This window comes from Pundamilia nyererei, unplaced genomic scaffold (assembly GCF_000239375.1).
Source record: "Pundamilia nyererei isolate P.nyererei 1_Seehausen unplaced genomic scaffold, PunNye1.0 scaffold00166, whole genome shotgun sequence".
In the NCBI taxonomy this organism is placed as follows: domain Eukaryota; kingdom Metazoa; phylum Chordata; class Actinopteri; order Cichliformes; family Cichlidae; genus Pundamilia; species Pundamilia nyererei.
In genome coordinates, this window is record NW_005187567.1 from 1,307,024 (window position 1) to 1,326,863 (window position 19,840).

The 19,840-nt window shown below is 43.6% G+C and overlaps 1 protein-coding gene across 1 annotated transcript in view; it reads left to right on the forward strand.

The window, feature by feature from the left end:
* Positions 1–19,840, forward strand: part of LOC102195727 (uncharacterized) — a gene marked incomplete at its 3' end in the record, with an annotated part of 158,498 nt that overhangs the window by 39,743 nt on the left and 98,915 nt on the right. Inside the window, exon 2 of the mRNA XM_013914015.1 lies at positions 10,680–10,818. Within this exon, the coding sequence (XP_013769469.1) occupies positions 10,680–10,818 (139 nt within the window). The remainder of the gene's footprint in view (positions 1–10,679; positions 10,819–19,840) is intronic.

The following is a 19,840-nucleotide window of genomic DNA, read 5'->3' on the forward strand; positions in this document are numbered from 1 at the left end:
GTTTTTGCCCATACGTTGCCAAGGTGCTGCTAATCACCCACACACACACACACACACACACACACACACACACACACACACACACACACACACACACGCATAAACAGAGAATTTCATGTGTGTCTGAACTGTTTTGAATGAAGAAGCTTTACATGCTTTCTGTGAATATTACATCTTTTTTGTTAAATCATCCATCCTTGGTGTCAAATTCAAGTTTGAGAACCAGCTAGAAAGCAGCTTAAATGACTGTGTTACCACTTTAATTGATTTGGAATTGGCTACTCTTGTTTATTTGCAGTACAGTCCCTGAACAAGAGGGGGCAGGATTTAGAGTGCATTACTAGAGCACGAGCACCATTGGAGGGCGCTATCTGTCTATTTTCATTGCTATTATAGGGCAACATCACTTCATCCTTATCAGTGAGGATACCTCGACAGCAGCTCCTTCTGTCTTCTCCCTCTTTGCCTCACTGCTTGGCTCCTTCTGTGTTGTCTTTTTATCTCTTCCTAAGCCTGCCTCCCTGCTCATCCCCCCACCACCCCTTTTCCTCCCTGCCTCCCTCTTGGTTCCCTTCCTACCACTGCTTTTCATCCTCACCTACCTCCTCTTCTTCTCACTTCCCATGCCTGCCTTTCTGAGTCCCTTACATGGCTGCCAATTCTTGCCCTCTCGCCTTTTTCGCCTCCTTCTTTTCATTTCCTCTCTCAAATTCCCCCTCCTATCTCACCTTCCCACAGCTACAGTAGATGAGATCCCCCTTTATAGAGCCTCGCTTTCCTGCCTCCCTTCATCTCGTTCCCTCTCCCTCTCTGGCTCTCTCCCTCCCTGCATTCACCACTCTTGCCCCTCAGGGTTTTGTTCTGCCTTAATCAGAAGCTTAAGTGTTGCATTCTCACCCAGACAATGCCTGCCATTCAGTCTGGGTTTGTGTAAATAGGTGTGCCCTGTTAGTGTGCCAGCGGGCATGCAATGCCAGCCTCGCTGCGGTAGTGGTGATCACCAGTAGCCCCCAGCTACAGGAGGCACTGCTCCACATGCACACATTGACAAACATACACACAAACTAGCAACAGCGGGAGGTGGAAGAGAAGGAACTTGCTGATGGCTGCCTTTGAAGTGCTGCCATCCATCGGCATGGATGGCCAAAGCAACACACACAACACAGACAGTGCACTTGGTCAAATGGAGTGCAGGGAGAAGGATTCTTTTCATAATCAGCCATTTCTCCCCTCCATGTTGGCGTTTTGCTTTTCAGTTTATCTGCTTCTGACTTGTGGTCTTGACTTATTTGTTGGTCTGTGTCAAAAACAGCTCTGTGTCATGTTTGGTGATATAATAGCAGAATAGTGACTACAGGGTAATGCGTGTAGTGGCTGCAGGAGCCCAGCAGCCTGTTTCTTGGCCACCTGGCAAGCTCTTTATAGAAGGCAGTGTAGGCCTCTACCCAGCTGGATGCTGCTTGCTCTCAGACTGCTGTGTCAAATCCAGGGAGCCAGCTTCCTTCCAACACCAAACCATCTGTCTACATTCATGATGACACTCTACCTGCAGATGGAGAGAGAGAGACAAACAGTTTTTTTTTGGATGGATATACAAAGAAAGTCTTTGATGTTATGTGCGAGTAAATTGTGCATGTGTGCACCAAAGTGCAGTACGTGCACATCCACCTAACGTTTTATTTTTTGTGGGTTTTTTACGTATGAACTTCAATCTTACACAGAGAAGGATATGGAGTGATAAAGGAGATTAAAGAGAAAAGGGTTGGCCGGACATATAAACATAGACTAGGCAGATGAAGTGAGCCCACACTCGCCCATGCTATCTATCCTCCTCAGATGGCCATTTGGGCTCGTTAATCTATCGCCTGGTAACAGAGACAGCCTATCAACAACAGCCACGCCCCTCTGCACATGCTCATAGAGAGGGGCTCATTTGGATCTTTGAAGGGAAAGCGCGCACACCACACTAAAATACACACAGAACCCCCCACCCCACGACACACGCATGCATGCACACACACATATAGAAAACTACCCACAAATCCTGGCCTGTCATTGCTCTCCATTGTTTGGCTGCGGTTGCTTTCTCCTGGTGTGACTGCCAGCAGATGGCTACCACTGAGCTGTCAGAGTCGGCCTGGGGCCCACACACAGACATGGGCGCGTACACACACACACACACACACACACACACACACACACACACACACACACACAGAAACACTCACTCATACAAAGAAGGTCTTATTGCACACTGAACATATGCACAGTGCCCACTGAATGGTGCTAGTGTTGGCTGTATAACACTACTCTAGTCCTGCTTATACCTCAATTTATATACTACATATTTGGTCTCTTTTATTCTCTCTCTGTTTTTCACACACACTGGATCCTAATAGACTGTGGAGCCGCTCAGCTACAGGTGCCCCTCATGACCCCCTCTCTGTAATGACTGTGTAATCCCATAAGAGGGCCGCCTTTCTACATTAGCATGTGCAAAGGCCATTGTGTTTGTGTATGCCTGTGCATAAGTAACTGTTGTGAATCTTGCTTCTACCACCCATTTTTTTGCATCTTTGTGTGTACAAATTGTATGTATTTCTGTGTGTGTGTGTTTCTATGTCTATGTGTGTGCAAGACTGTGTGTGTGTGTCACAGTGATTTGATACGTGTAGCAGCAGGTGTCAGGCCTAATGGAGCATGTCATCACAGAGTAAAAGCAGCTGCTCCTGCTCCGGGTCGTCAGGGGTCACCCAGAGGTGAAAGGTCAGGGTCGGGGTGAGAAGTCGGCTGCAGCTACATGACATTCCTCCGCTCGCTAATCGTAGCTCTGACGAATGGCTGCATAGTGGCAGCTGGTAGATAGGAGGCAGTGTGTGTGGCAGTGTCAGAGGAAGACACTGAGAGGAGGATGGAGAGAGAAGAGGGGAGGAGAAGATGAAAAGAGGAGAAAGGAGGATTGTGACTAATCTAACGCGCACACATCCGCACAGCCACGCAGAGCGAGTATTGACTGCACAGGCCTGTGATCCTGAAGGAGCAGTACATCAGAGAGGACAAGCTCAACAACACAGGCTTTTGTCAATGTCTAAAACTCCACACACATGCACAAAACCTTTACACATACCCAGCGGCGCACATGGATGCATTGTCACTCTCTCTTTCCTTCTCTCTTTCTCTCTGTCATATGCACACACACACACACGGTTTGTTGTGTCTGCAGAAAGCTGGAACTAATGACAGACTTTGTGTTGTGTGTGTGCTCACTCAGCTGCCCCCTGGACACACTTTACCCACCCAGCAGAAAACAGCCCTTTGTGTTTCTCTCTCTCTCTCTCTCTCCTTCTATCAGTATATCTCTCTCTATCTTGTTCTCGCTGTCTCCCTACTTTCTTCTCTCTCTGGAGAATAGAGTTGTTTTGCTGTGCTCTGCTGTATATATTACCTACTGTATATATTTTCTTGGCGCCTGACAACAGATATATGAGCACAGCAGTGGGTGTTTTTTTTGGCTGACACCAGCCATTCACATTTCCCAGTAAATGGTGCAATAAAGACTGCACATAAAAAAGACATTTAAATGCTAACATGGTTAATATTGAACCTTAGATATGATGGGATAAATCACGGGTAGATAAATCGAATCACTGTGTTTTGTTCTTTTCTTTTTCCTTCTCTTTTCTTTTCTTTTTTTTTTTACAACTTGTGCATACTTCACTTGACTGAAAACAGAGTAAAACAGATTTTACAACACTACTGAATGTGCTGACTGTTTCTCTGAGTCATAATTGCACCTTAAATGTAATTTAATATAACTGTTATACTTAAATTTTCCAGTGTTGCACAGTATATCATTTGACCAGCTGAGTCAGTTGTGCAGATGATTGTTCGCTTTCACAAGGTTTTTGCTTTATTTACATCTTATTTGAGGCATTTGTGCACATGTAACTAAAGAGTTCGTTTATTTCAGGAAGCTAGTTTTAGAGACCAGTTAATTTCTTGCTCTCTCAATGAGGTGTGCAATGATAACTTGTAGATCATTTCTTTACGTAGGCTGTTTTTGTTTTGTTTTTTAAAGTAGTGTCATTAGTCCACCCACATATGTGCATACCCCTTTACCACTGCTTCCAACCCTCCCTTTGATTTTTTTAAACCACAGTGAGCAGCCTATCTGTCACCATCAGTGTCTTTTTATAGACTTTATCTCTGTCTGATTTGTATCCTTGCAGCTTTGTTTTGCTTCATATCAAAATACCATCGAACACCAAAGGTTTCTATTCATAATGTCACAGTGCTGCCCAGAGGAGTGTTTTATATTGACCCAAGTGTCTGTCTTCATGTTGGCTTCTTCTGGTACCTGTATACAAGCAGAACAGGCAACTGCAGTATAGATGCGTTTCATGATGTGATTTTAAAGAACAGCCTGATCCAAAACGTATGTAGATAATGATCATGAGTCCATTGCCTGGTTTCTTAATTAAATTTATTCATATAATGATTACAAACTGCTTTTTTTCTGTCACACTTTCACTTAAAAATAGATTTTAACATAATTTTAAGTACTTTGTTTTCATGTAAACACAAGGGACCTGATTCTGATTCTGTACTAGATGAATGGAAATATGAGCTCCATGTGCGTTAAGTGTGTATGTAGTTAAGCTACACTTTAAAAAAAATAAGTATACTGTCAAATGGTCAAGCTTGTTTTCAGTCCGACAGCCAACTGAAGCAGGAAGAAGCCAATCAATAGCACTTACCCTCTTCCTTCTAGAGATCCCAACAGATTTGAGAGAAGGATGCAGTCCTGCATTATGCCCAGCTGGGTGTGTGCATGCTTGCGTGTTGGCATATGAATGATATTTTGTTGTTAGAGCATTGTGACTGAGGCTGAAGAAAAATGGATTGCATTCATGTAGCATTTGATACATTAACTCAAGGACACACTGCATTGCCATAAAGCAGCATTTCTCTTGATTTATTGACACCCATCTAGTTTGTTTTCAACCCACAGCTTGAGACCTAACTGCAGGTTTAACCTTTCTAAGCCTCAGTTCAAATAACTGAAATAGAAGTGCAATACTGTAACTTTGACTTTGAATTTTGGAGATAAACTATGAAGGGCAACAGGAGGGAGTAAAATAAACTATACATGCTTTTGTCTGTACCATATATGCAGTACTATAAGCACTAAATCTGAATGCTCCCCTGCTCCTGCTCAGCAGTGTAGTATGACTTGCCTTGAAGGGGGTGATACTGTGTATCCTACATGGGGGTCAATAAAGTGACACATTGTTATTGAGTCACTTGTACCCCTGCATCCTGCTCCTAGGGACAAATAGACCCAGGAAGCAACTGAATGCTTCCCTTCCGCTCTCCATCAGGAAACACATCTTTTACAACCATGACATCACTGACATTTGAAGGGCAGGGAGATAGTGAGGTCAGATCAGCACACACACACAAATCATCTGACCTACAGGATCTTATGGTCCTGGGGAGTTACTTTTACTTTATTTGTGCGCCATAAAGATGTAGTTTGGTTAAAGACATAATGCTGATTTAGTCTGGTGCTTAAGGTGTTTGCTGAGGACAAGAGACCAAGATCACACCTAACATCAGTTTTCAGGTTTGTGGTAATGACAGGATGACTTTGAACTGACCATGCAAGACGTGATCTTGACATAGAGTCTTCTCATTTCATGGTTATTTGAATATCAGGCATATTTTTTTATTATGCCACAAGATCAATGCTTTTATTAGTGTTTAAATACACTTACACACACTATCAAATATGAATTTATTTTACTTGGTGTGAGGCTTGATTCATGTGGGTTTGCTGTCCATCTGCCTTTAACTGACCCAGCCCTGACCTGTGTTTGGGCCCTGGGCCTCCTCGCGGCTACCGTATGGGCTTCTGTGCATTTTGCTTGTGTACATACGTGTGTGTGTGTGTGTGCACGTGCACGCGCGCATGTGAGGCTAACACAGGGCGGTAGGGTGTAATTTGAGCCCCAGGCTAGGACAGGACTGCTGCACAGTCCATCCAGGCAGAAAAAGCAAGACACGGGAGCCTCGGGGTGGTCAGAGAGAGAAGGAGAAAGAGAAAGCCATCTGAAAGAGTAAGAAGTGGGAAAGCTGGAGAAAGAGAGAGAGTGAGAGAGAGTAATGGACAAAGAGTAGCCAAGCTCTTTTTAACTCAGTCTCCGTGGAAGAGAGATGTCAGTCTGTGTCAGTTCGCTCCACTAACCAGCCTGTAGCAGGAGAAACGGATCTCTCCCTCTCTCCATCACACATTCTTGTTTTCTCTCCCTCTCACTCCCTCCCACACTATCTCTATCTACTTTCTTCTCTCATATCTTTTGCTTATAGCTTTTCTGCCTCAGTTGAGAAAAGCAGAAACACTCCACACCTCAGGGGAAAACAGCAAGACTAAGGAAAAGACCAAGCAGTGAACCAGTCGTCTCTAAAAGGCAGGCAATGTATAGTGCAGGTCTTCTCCTGATCACACTACGGGTGAATGAGGACGGGCCGCTCCAAATGCTGTAGACTAAAGCCCTGAAGGCACGGCATGCTGCTGGCTCTGCTGCAGCGTTTCCTTCGGTGCTGTGAGGAGGGCAGCACACAGCTCTTCAAACACAGAAGGGATCAAGTCTTCAAATCCCCCGGAAATGTCAACCACGTTTGAGGAAATGTCAGTAGAGCTGAGAACACACGCAAACACACATCGAGCGGCGTGCGCACACACGCAGACACTCACGCCAAAAGCCACGGCAAGAAAGGCAATGTGATATAAAGCAGTCATGTCCCGTGGGTGAAATCAGCATCAGCTCATCGTTTTCACAGATCTCAAGGGAGAATCGCTTTATGCAACTTAAAGGTGTTGATTCCCCAAAATGTTGAAGTTTTAATCCGTGGCATTTTCATATGAAATATTTCCTTTGCTCTAGAAAGTTTAACGATTCAACACAATTGTGATTTAACCGGTGATGCCAGGGTAATAAAGACAAAGGGTGGAATTGTGTTTTTAGTCTAAAGAGCTTGGAAAGAAAAGCGACAGGACTTCTTTGAGTTTCATCCGAGAAGCTTCTTCAGTTACTTGAAAGTCTTTCAAAAGTCTGGATTCAGTATCAGTTATATCTTCATGTATTTGTAGATTAGCATGTCATGAGTAATTAAAAGAAAAAATGATGTTCACCCACTTTCTCTCTTACCCACACTATGTGATAATACCATTAATACAATGTCGATCCTCATACCTGATGCTTCAGGTGATCTCATCTGCAGCCACTGACATCATCCTGTGTTAGTATTGATCTCTCGTCATTCCCGCTGACTAACTTATTGACATCCTCAAGTGTATTTCCTGTCTAGACTGTCAGCAGTGCTCAAGGATGGCCCTGCACCCTGGTGACACACACACACAAATGTGCGCACACCAGCTTTGCTTATTGACGTATCCTTTTGGTCCCCCCCAGTCCTCCTCCTTAATGAATCTGGAAGGTGCTGAACTGCAGATGTTGTGCAGGGTTTAAGTATTGATGGTGCGGACGTGACTAAAGTGCTTCTCGCCGAAGAGGCCTGAGTTAGCCCACAGTGAGTGTGGATGAGAGAGACAGAGAGTAATTATCAAAGGCTAAATGTCTTTTTGAGTGATGTGCACATGTGTTGCACATCACTCCCTGCGTCTCACTTAGAAGAAGTGATACAGACTCTAGAACAAGGTGAGTGGATGCATGCAAGAGGTTGTGAACGCTGTTTAGAAGCTGACAGGTGATATGTAGGTTAAGACAGGCAGATAACTGCAGAGGTTGTGGCTCTCTTGACTGAAAAGCCTTTTTCTCTAAGACAGTAATAGAGGCACACAAGCATGCACACTTTTCTACATGTAAGCCTGCGTACCCTCTGGACTGTTTATCTTTAGCCGCCTATCAAGATCTGCTCTCAGCTACTAATGTCTTGTGATCCTTGGAGGGCGTACTATACTTCACACTGCAAGTGATTTGTGCTGGCAGGCTCTCTCCATGTCCTGTGACATCATCCATTACTAACACCCTCCTTACCGATTAGAGAGATAATGCTGAACTCTGGAATTAACCTCAATTAGTACTACCTCTGTAGATCTTTCTCATTTCACCTCCTGACTCCTGCTTTGCATCTTAAATGGCCTTGGTCTATTTCTGGTCTATTCAGAAAGCATATGTCAACATAAGTGTGCATGCACACTCAGGCACAGCTCTTCAAATAAAAGAGTGGTTATATAGCTTTAGATCAGTTTTATTTATGCGGGCACATTTTTCTTTCTTATTTTTGGCAATGCAGCATAAATGTGTGATTCAGATTTACTGTTTTAGTGATTGATGGAGTTGGCGAGGCACTAAGAGGTAGTTACTTGTAGTTTTTGTAAAAATAAATTAAGCTTTTGCTTGGGTTGGGTTGGATGTGCAATCAATTGTCTTCCTCTTAAATTTCCCATCATTTCAATTTGTGTGACACCTTGGGAACAAACAAAGACATGCGTCACAGAGAATTCTTTAGCCCTAGCTGCACTTTGCAGTTAATATGTATTAACAAATATCAGCATGCCAACACATTAAACGGATTAAGAACAAATCATGAATCGCTACATTATTTGCTAGTCATTGAGAAGGTAACACTTTGCTTAGCTTATAGCTGTGTATGAAAGCACTTCTGCTGCTGTCACAGGGTTATGTTGTGTCACCAAGACATTGTGAAAATATATAGCTTCCCAATATTTTGGGTCTAACTGAGCCATTTTAAGCCTTTGATGCCAACATCTAAATTAGCATCAATGAGTCCTGTTATCTTGGCTTTTTCTTTGAGGGTTGGGTTTTTAAGTGCTGCTTCCTGCCATCCAGTTTAGCGGATGAGAAAAGAAACAATATCTGAGTAATTAAATTATGTAGGCTAATGTCCTTGACTAGATATAAAAGTTCATGCCCTGCTAGCTGCTTCTCTGTGCCCTTCTCCTTTCTTTTTTTATAGTTTTACATCCACTTTAGGGAGTTCATAAATAAGCCATTTACTTGTGCCTTTTAAACAAGAAAAAAAAACACCAAAGTGGCTGATGAAAGAGAGTGAGTGGCAGAAAAGGTTAGGAAACACGTGAGCATGTTTGTTGTGTGTGTTGTCTGGAGTAGAGTTAATCCACGGGCTCAGACATGACTATTTGCCTGCACTGTCCTCCCCCTTACTTTGCTTTTAAGGTGTGTAGAGCCTTAAAGCATACCCAACATGCCTGATGAAGAGGCTAAGATAAGATATAATAAAGCAGCAAAGAAGTCAAAATACCCAGTGACATTCTTGCAGGTTAGACAGGTGCACAAAAATACAATGGGATGAGAATCCTAATACCTCAGTGGCATATCCATAACCAAAAGTGCGTAGGAGAGGTGAATCATTGGCTTGAACAAAGGGTGAATGTATTGTTAAGTGAGGTGTATTTGAAATGGTTTTTAACTGCTAGTGTGGCACAGGCAGCTGTCTGGGCCTGAAAAGAAGGCCCGTGGGCAGATTTGAGAGAAGCGGTTGAGCTAACAAAAAATCCCCTGACCAGTATGCGAATTTACATACAGGCCAACTGCCAAAGCACTTGTCAGTTTGTTGTGTCATATTTACCGTTTTGGGTTTGCCCACTCAACTTGTAACTGTAGGAGGAAGCACTGACACACCTTGATGTTTCACAAACATCAACAAATGTCTGTGAATACATGCAGTCAGTCAGGCGAGCACACACACTTAAATAAAGGAGGAAAAAGAGACTCTAACTACTCCCCCCGGCTCCTCATGAGAAGTCATTAGGAATGTGTCTGTGTATTTTATTTTTAGCAGTGTGTGTTTAGGAGGGGTAGTGGAGTCTCGTCAGTCTTCAGGGCCCTCCTCTGCTCTGTCGCTCCGTGTCTCTGTCTCCAGCTGAGAGCTATGTATATTTCATAAGCCCAGGGTGCCTTTTTGTCTTAAGATGTGCTGCACCTCCCTTGCCTGTCTCTCTGCTACTCGTCAATGGAGGGAGCCATCACGGTCTTTTTTTCTTTTCTTTTTTTTTTTTAAAAAGTCTTTCCCACTCTTCTCTCTCACCTCGCTGACAGCCACCCTCTGCTTCTCCCTCTGCTTTTCATGGTCAGCTTGTCTCTCTGCTGATGTCTCATCCATCTTTCCTCTTTCAGCTGTGGAAGGGGGCAGAGTAGAGCACGTACAAACAGACTTGGTCTGTCAGGAAAAGTCTCCCTCTGTCTCGCTCTTTGATTCTGTCTGTCTGTCTCTCTGTTTTGTAGCTCTGTCACTTCAGGGAAGGGACATTTCTTCACCCAGAGCTGCATCCCCCTTCGGTTGTTGTCTTTTTATAGCAGAAATCTGAGTGCTGTGACAGCAGCTAAAAATGTTTGCAGTCAAAATAGATCTGCAGTTAATTGCTATATTTGCACCATCAATCTCTTGTTGTTGTTTAAAGTTTATTACAATACCAGTATTTCTGCTTTAGCCCTGATAAAGTAAGAACAAGTATGTTTTGCAAACATTTCCACAGCATCTCTCATATTGTGACTTTCACAGGAGGAGAATCTTTAAACTGAGTTGTTGTTGATGGTTATTCTAGGAAATGTATTTAGACTTAATAAACGCCTCTTATACCTCGGTACCCTAACAGTCTTTCTATGTTTCAGGGTAGTACTGTGATTGAGGCTGCAGCAGGAGCCAGTAAGGAAGTGGACGCAGGGTCGGGGCCCTCACAAACTACAGGTGACTACACTCCTCCTCGGCCACTGACCTTGGAGGCAGAAAGAGCAGACCGTCAGCTTTCCAGTGAGTATTGCAAAACCCACTTGTTCCACTGGTTTTATGCTTCCGTCTTCCCTATTTCCATCACTATTGCTTCTCTTTGTTGTTTTTCTGTTTTGCTTAAAACACTGAAGCCTTTTATTTGTCTTTTACGCACCAGGGATCTGTGATTCAAAGCATTTCACTTAACACTACTGTGATTTTACAGAGCTTACTGCACTATAAAGCAGTGCAATCGAATTTCCTTTTGCCATTCTCCAGCCATTAGCAGTATTATCTGACTGACTGATATGTTTAATATTGCATTTGTTGATCTTGTCTCTGTGTGTCTCCTGTGGCCAGAACTACTCGAGAGTCTGTCACTCAGAACATTCAGTAGTAAACACTCTGCAGCTAGAATGAACCACACCCTCGAAATATATACTCTTTACTTGGTAAGCAACTTATCTGTGCTTACTTTTTCCTGTGTGAGGTATCTGTGTGACCCTGCTATGTAGCAACACAGGAAGTGGTGAGACCCCCGGAGTGAATGAAATGAGATCTTTGGCAGTTCTGACACTCTAACCGAAAAGTGACAAAAATTACTTTTGACTTCCTCTCTTCGTGCTTGTCCCACCATGTACTCTTATACTTCTGCCTTTTTTACACTTTACAGCCCCATTTCACCTCATCCGTATACCAAGAGTACGTATCACCAAGCGTCATACATTAACGGCTTCTTTTCCATCGTGTCACATCACAAATATCTATCGATACAATCTGCCGAGTGAGATTATGGGACGTGAAGATGATTTGTCTGCAGTTTGTTTTGCAAATGTCCCAGGCGTTTGATCTCTTCACCATCCTTTGAGTGCATTGTTTTATAGCAGCTGCTCCAAATCACCAGCAATGCAAACCTACAAAGCCACCTTTTTTTTTTTTTACAAAGACCCTTTTTGTTATTAACTTGAAAATTTACTTCTAGATAGATTAATCAAATACACTTTTCAATCAGTTATTGAAATTGTATGCTTTGCATCAGTTCACATCTCCTTTATAGTGCATTTAAGTGGTGCTTGACCCGAGGGTTAAGAGGGTGGGACTGCTAAAGTAATGCTGGAAAATGAGGTTGAAGATGTCATGATGAAGCAGGCACAGCCACAAAAAAATTGTGACTATATGTCCTTAGGGAGGCCATCACAACAGAGGGGTTTGGAGCTCAGTGTGTTTATGTGGAAAGTGCTGGCTGTCTCCTCTCATCAGTTTAGCCAAACTGCCTTTTAACTGAATGCAAAATCCCCTTTTTCTTCTCTCTTTTATTTATGGAAATGTTTACACTAATAAACATCACCGTTTTGTACGTTTCTTATCTCATCCTCCTCTTTTCCACTGTCGCTTTCTTCAGCTCTCTCTCTCTCTTTTGCTCTTTCCTGCTCAGGCCTCGCTTTCTTTTTTCCACGGCTATTTCTGTTTAGCCACGAGTGCCCTGTCGTCGTTTACAGAAACCATCTAAAGCTCTCCTTCTAACTAAACACACAGACACTGTAGCACCACCACAAAGGCACTTGGCTAAACAGTCATGACAAGGGGTGGGGGGGACCTCACATCTACAGACACACACGTAACATTGAATGATCCTCCCTGTGGTCTACTGTGGTATGAGAACGGGGTTTTCATGAGTTATTTAAGCCCTCTTCATCATGCGTGTTGCGCTGCAGCTCACACTGACATGACACGGCCCATTTCCTTCTCTCGGGCCAGAAACGTGACACAAGACACGCTTTCCGTGTTCACACAGAATAGAGTAAAGAGGTACACAGGCAGTCATGATCACAAGGCTGTAGGGTTTAAATCATTAAATGTCCCCATGCAGCAACCGTAGTGAAGCTATAGCGATAGACTGATGATCTGAGACAGTTCCTACTGTCCACTGCAGTGTGCACTCTCTGCTCGGTCACATCATGTCAGAAATATTTCAGAAGGAGCCACTTTTCATTTCAAATGCTCAAAACCATTGCAGTGAACCCTCATATGGAAGGAAACAGAGGGTTTGAACTGGGCTGACCACGATGTGCTTCATGCTTGTGGACCCTTGATTTGACGAATACTTCACAACCCACTCAGAGCAACTACACAGTCAATACATCGTTAGTGGTGAGGAAGGACAAAGGTAAACCTCCTGCTACACTAACTGCACAGATTTCTAATAGAGGGAGTGACACGCAGGACTTATATAGCCTATATAATAGTAAGGGTATATGAAGTGGGAATCTGTGGTGCTATTCTCTTCTTTATCTCAACTGTTGGAGCATTTATCCGTCTCACAGCGTCTTTGATTCCTGCCTTTGTTAGCCTTTACTCTGCTCTGTTCCACTGTGTCAGAGCAGCCTTCTGTCCTTTTCACACTCAACAAATCCATTCAGAAACATATGCCTTCATGTTGTTGTGTACATATGTATATTTTGACAAGGGAATTACGCATGCTGATTGCCATGAGATGAGCTGTGAGTGTGTTTTGATCGCAACAACACAGCTGGACTTGGCAGACTTGGCAGTTGAGTGCACTTGGCTTTTGGCCAGTTCAATACAATCACAATTACCCACAGTGGGAGCATGGAACACCCCTGAAGGTAGGGTGTGGGTACTGGTTGGGGCACAGAGGGTGGGTACTTAACAGTCTTTGGCCACTTGCATCTGCTTGGAAAGACTGAGCTTGTTGTGTCTGGTTAACATTCCACATTAAGAGTGTTAGGGAAGACAGCAGGTTGACTGCTCAAACAGTCATGCCACAACACAGTAAGCTACACATGCAAACATTAAACAAAGCCGGCTGTAAGAAGATGATTACAGCTGCACTTTCCCCCATCTTTTTGTCCAGTGGACCGATCGGCATGTGTATGTAAGGAGCAGTGCAAGGAATAAGAGAGCAAAGAGGTTACACGACTGAGGCGCTGAGGGGTGGGGAAGGAGAGGATGGTGAGCTGAAGATGTGGTAGCAAGGAATGCGCTCAATAGAGGACGACTGGAGGGTGACAGAGGAAGCATGGGGAGGAATGCCACTGCTTGCTCCCCCTCCTCGGCTCCCTCTCTTTTCTTCTTCTCTTTTGTCCCCCTCTGTGGGGATGGGAGGATGGGACAACTTCAAATGACAGTGACAAGCTTGCCACCGCTTCTATGAAGCACAGCAGATGGGAAAGTGTGTGTGTTTGTGTGTGTGTGTGATTAAAATGCCGCTGGAGACTGGGGTATACTGAGTCTCTTGGCAGCACCACACTTGGCAAAGTGCCACTTCTCTGCCCTCTTTTTCCAGCCCATCAGAGTGGGCATTGAGATATGTATGTGTGTGTGTGTGTGTGTGTGTGTTAAGTGAGAGCAGGCAGTCTCAATAAACAAATATTAATTCACAGTGTTTTCATTGTTTGTTTCATTATCTTTTCTTCAGGGCCTTGTAAACTGGATGGCGTGTGTGCCTGTTTTTTCATTCATGTATCTGAGTAATTCAGTAATGATCATAGAACTTTTGAGAAACAGAGCCCTGTTCTGCAGTGTGTGGCGCCAGTGCTGGCGTGCATGGGGGAATTAGTGAGGAGACAGTGGGTTTGGCAACATGCCATGGTTATTAGCCACTCGCATGGTGGGCATGAGCTTATGCCCCGACTCAATCACTCACTGTGTTTGCATTTGTGTGTTTAATGTGTTTGCTCCTGTGCGTGTATATATGCAAGTCGAGCATTTGTGTCGGGATTCTCCTCTGGTCACACTGACCTTATTGTGCAGTCACTCCTGGTTGATTTGTATCCCTTCCAACACATTCCTTTCCCTGAAAGGCCGAGAAACGGGCTGTTGACCCCCTTTTCCCCCCATATTCACCGTCTCTTTCTTTCCATCGCTCTCTCACTTTCTCTCCTCTTCCCTCCGGATGGGTTTGATTTAGTGACTGTGGTTTTCCAACCAGAGCCTGGGAGCCTGAAAGTGTAGACTTAGGGAAGAGACCTATAGATTCACAGGCAGCGGAGCATGTCATTACTTGGCCATAGCTCATCAGCAGATACATCATCAGGCTGGAGCTCTATTAGATGTGAGCTGATGCACTAAATGATGGCAGTATCTAAAATTGCATTGTTATTTCTGGGTAGATATTTAGCTCTACACTGCATATATCAATATTCCTACCTACCTTGCTATCCTAACACCATCGGGGAGGCAATGTTTGGAATCTGACATTCTTTCTGCACAATGACAATGACACAGTTAAGAGTGATAAAGAAGTGTCTTCATCAACTATTCCTGCAACAAGCTTGTTGCCAGTATGCCCTCTTCTGCAGCTCTCTTCTCTCCCTGTCTCTTTTCCTGACTGCCTCACAACAGATAGGCTAACTTTTGGCTCCACAAGGGATTCAACACCTTCTCTCCAAGGTGAAAGTCCCTTGCTTAACTTTTTTCTTGTACAGGCACTTGCTATATTCTACTATTATACCACTCACCACAGCTGGTCTTAAAGGATTTGTAAAGCTTGATCTGCAATGCTTTAAAATGATCTTAAACTACATCAATTACAATATGTTGAAATGCATTGCCAGTTTTTATCCAAAAAGCTTAAACCCCATGTTATTGAGTAAAAAAATTAATAAATTTATGTTGTTTTTGAAAGTGTTGTTTTTTAACTTCAAGTAACTAAACCTGTTGCCAGTACTGCTTGTCAACATTGTGATTCCCTTTTTTGGACTTGAGAGAAAATATATTTAGATGTATTAAGATATACTATATTTATACATTGAGACCACCTAATGTGAGGTGGAGGCCCAGCGTGGAAGCCATCAGGCAACGTTCAAGACAGCTCAGGAAAAAAAAAAGAAGAAAAAAGACAGCTTAGTGAGAAACTTCCAGACTCTGACCTTTGACCTCACATTGAGAAAGGAAGCAGGTGTTCAAGCATGATTAGGCCTGATGTGCTAAAAACTGGCAGCAAGCTTTGTAGAGGCTATCCCAGCTGTCATAGGGCAAGAAAAGGAGGAAGTACACTCTAGACAGGTCACCGAGCCTAACACGGAGAGACAGACAACCATTCTCAATCACATTTGCACCTATGGCCAGGATCACCAGTTAACTCAACATGTCTTTGAACTCTCGGGTGAAGCTGAGTAACCACACAGGCACAGGGGGAGGATACAGAGGAGCCGCAGCCAGTCGCTGGAGTCAAACCCAAAAGTTTCTTGTTGCGAGGTGACAGTAATCATCTTTGCACCACTGTGCCCTCCGACATTATCGAGAACATGGGAGAAAAATTAGAAAATCGAGCAATGTAATAGCTCAACTAAAGAAGTACACTGCTGGAATTAATCCACAGTGGGTACAAGAAAAAGTGAGGATGTTTTCTATAGATGAAAATATTTCATTAAAGTGTACTTTTGCCAGTGGTGGTCATCTAATAACAATATTGAATTAATTTTTATTTGGGCTTTTGTCATGTTTTTTTCTCTGTGTGTCACCTTTATTTATATCACCTTTCCTCTCCAGCCCTTTTTGCAACCCCATGACTTTAATCATCCCTTTCTCCCATCCAGCCTTCATGTCTCCACTTCTAGCCTCTCTCCTTCCTTTCTTCCCACTCTCTGATCCCTCTCTCTTTCCCTCCTTTCGAACTGTCCTCTGCTGTCAGGCGACTTGGCTGAGACTAAGTGCTTTTTGCTGTCTCTCGGCAGGTGGGACTGTAATAAAGCTTGTCAGTGGGAGGCATGGGTCGCACTGTCACATGCTCTTTGGCTCCCCTCTGTAACTCCCTCCTCCATCTTCTTCTAGCCCCGCTGCTCCAACAACCACCAGCACTCTCTGCCATGATCTTCTGCTTTTATTTTTCCTCTCTCATTTGTCTGCCTTTTGTTCCCCATTTTGTCTTGCTCTTACCCGAAACTGTGCTCCTTGACTTGTCTCTCATGTGTCTCGCGCTTGCTCTCTCTCTCCCCGGTTTCCTTGCCAACGGCACTTTCAGGAACATGATGAAGAAGAGCAGCAACAGGAGACACCCCTCTCGACATAACAACCAAACACACAAACCCTCACACACATAGGCATAACGCACACAAACGGGCACAGACACACAAGCAATCCATATAAATGACTCCAGGTGAGGTTGTATTGTTTGCCCAGCTGCTTTTCCTAACCACCCTCTCCTGTTCCTTAGTAAACCAGCAGGCTATATGGAAATCAGCTTCCTCTACACAAAACAGTTCTCTGTTCTTTCGTGTCTTTTTTAAATGTTTTTGCTTGCGGTGTTTGTGCTTGCATGTTTATGTATTTGCGTGTGCTTGTCGTACACTCAAAGGGCAAGAGAAGGTTAGCACTTGTATATTATTTGCATGCACATTTTTCAGAGTAACATAAAGGCGTGTTCTTGATCTGGTGTATGGTTGCGAATGCTTGTGTAGGTGTGCTCCCTCTAATTGAAAAAGCTCGTACATAGTCTTTCTTCTTCTAGCCACAGGATGGCATTACAGAGCCCCTTCTTTAAAGGAATCCTTCCCTTCCACCTCCTACCAGCCACAGTTCATTCACACGCACACTCTCACACACCCACATGCACACACATACGCACACAGCCCTCTTTAGTCTGTGTTAGCCCAGGCTTGTGTAAGGTGACAGAGTGCAGTGAATAATTTAGTCCTGGCCATGTTAATGGCTGACAGCGAACATGGCCTCTCCTCTCTGCCGTTGGCCCATTACTAGTACATTCTGTTTCACTTTCTCTCCTTCTTCCTCCCTCTCCTATCCTCTTCTATATCTTCCATTTATGTTGTTCTAGTGAAACTATATACGTGTCACGTTTTCGCCTTTATACGACTCTGTACATGAAAATAAAGAAAGACTGTATACTCGTCTTATAATGGTGCCCAAGAGTAAAAATGTAAACGTGTAATGTACGTAATGTAAGTGAGTTTGATTAAATATTTAATATGACTTTATTATATTGTGTTATTTTATTATTTTGCATTTGTCAAAATGTTATTGACATAATACATAAACTATATTAAATTATCCTGTCCAGGTTTCTTTCACATAAATACTATATAAACATAAAAAATTCTTAAAATTAATATTAGCTTTCATTGCATTATTATTATATAATAATTATTGTATAATAAACTGAAATAAGCAACATGTATGAAATAACTGCATGGATCTTTTTTACGATGTAATATGAGGCACAAACGTTTTTTGGGAGCAACACTAGATATGTCTGGATGTAATTACAAGAAAAGTCTACTTGGCTCTTCAAAATGGCTTTAACACTATTAATAAAGCGAGGTTGATACCTTAATATTAATTATGGTGTCATTTTTATCTGTTGGTTGTCTACATTTAACTGTATTTTCCCATTAGTGTATCATTTACATCCGGTGTGGCCCCCCTCATCAGTTTCTGGGGTGGGTTTTTTTTTCACCTCTCATTTACCATACGTATGGCCTCATGTTCTGCATAAACTGTTTAGAAGACACTCGGGAAACCAGGGTGTGTGTTTGTGTTTGTGTGTGCGCATAACTCCATTTAAGCCCCTTGATTGCTCCACTGGGCTTCAGTTCTCTTGTGTGTGACGTGGGAGAAGAATAATACGACCCTAACTCTAATCGATTCACATACACTAAACAAATTACAGCTGCCGCCCTCTTCGTCTCTCTCTTCATCTCTTTTTGGAGACCATTAAACCACAGGGACGTTACATGTAGCATATGTGGTTTGCAGCTTGTACAGCTGATGTGTGTTGAGTGTCTGCCTCGCTCTATTCTTCTCTCTGATAAAATCAGTATGAGTGTGTTTGGGCCGGTAGGAGCCGATGAGCCTGGCCTGGCAAGCTTAAGCAGCACCAAGGCCTGGCCAGGCTCATGCAGGCTCAAGGGGGATTGGTAGTGACGTATCCGGGGTGAAACGCGCCACAGTTGGAACTCCCCACCAACCTCCCTGGCTCCAGTCTGCTTGATAAAATCCAGCTGGGACTGGGGAGGAGATGCACCATCTATCTTGCCCCATCTCTGCTCTCTTCTTTTGAGCATCTGTCATATTTAAATAATTGTCTTCTTATTAATGGTTTGTCTTAACTAAGCTCTTCTTACCGCTTCTTGCAAGCTATGTGTCATCCATTTGTTTCTTTCTTCATCTTAAATTTTAATCAACCTACCCTTCTCTCCCTCTCTCTCTTTTGCCTGCTGTTTTTTGCCATCCTCCCTACAGCGTATCACACATTTACAGTACTCCTCCTCCACCTCACACACACAAACAGATCCAGAACCCTAGAAGTGGGGTCATGATTGAGGCTTGCTGTTAATTAGACGGCAGTGGTTGTTGTAGCAATGCAATGGTAGGGTGTAATTAATTAGGTGGCATGTGCACAGTAGGAGAAAAAGAGAAAGAGGAGAGATGGAGTGAAAGAGAAAGACCGGCTATCAGTCCTCCTTTTATCCTCTGAGCTCAGATGAGTTCCCCTAATGAGAAAAAATGAGATGCTCCCAACTAGGGAAGAAAGCATTTTGTCCTTTACATGTTCTCTCTGCCTCTTCTCTGCTTGTCGTTCTGTCACTGCCTTGTTCTCTTTTCATCTGCCTATCACATCCAGGCTATTGCTAGTAGGGTGCCAGTGAGTTGGAGTCACCAGCCATAGATTTCCCACAGTAGTATGAACACAGCCTCTGGGACACATCCAGAAACACACGCAGACACACATGCAGTGGTGACAGTTATACCACACAGCAGAGATGGTAAAGCAGTCAGTTGTAAGAGAGCATAGCGAGGATTGCAGTAGTATGAGAAATGCCCTGCTGTACAGTAATGGCTGCTGCTCTGCTGCATGCGTGCTATACTGGTAGCATTGTATATGTGCATAAAGGTAGCAAGAGGAAGAGAGAGAAAGAGGTGGAAAGACCGCAAATGAGCAAAGAAAATGTGGGAGGGAAGCAAGAGGTGCACAAACACTCAGAGCACTATTGATCCTCTTCTTAGTTCAACAATGTCTGCTTGACCTCACTCTGAAGTACCTCTGTGTGTGTGTGTGTGTGTGTGTGTGTGTGTGTGTGTGTGT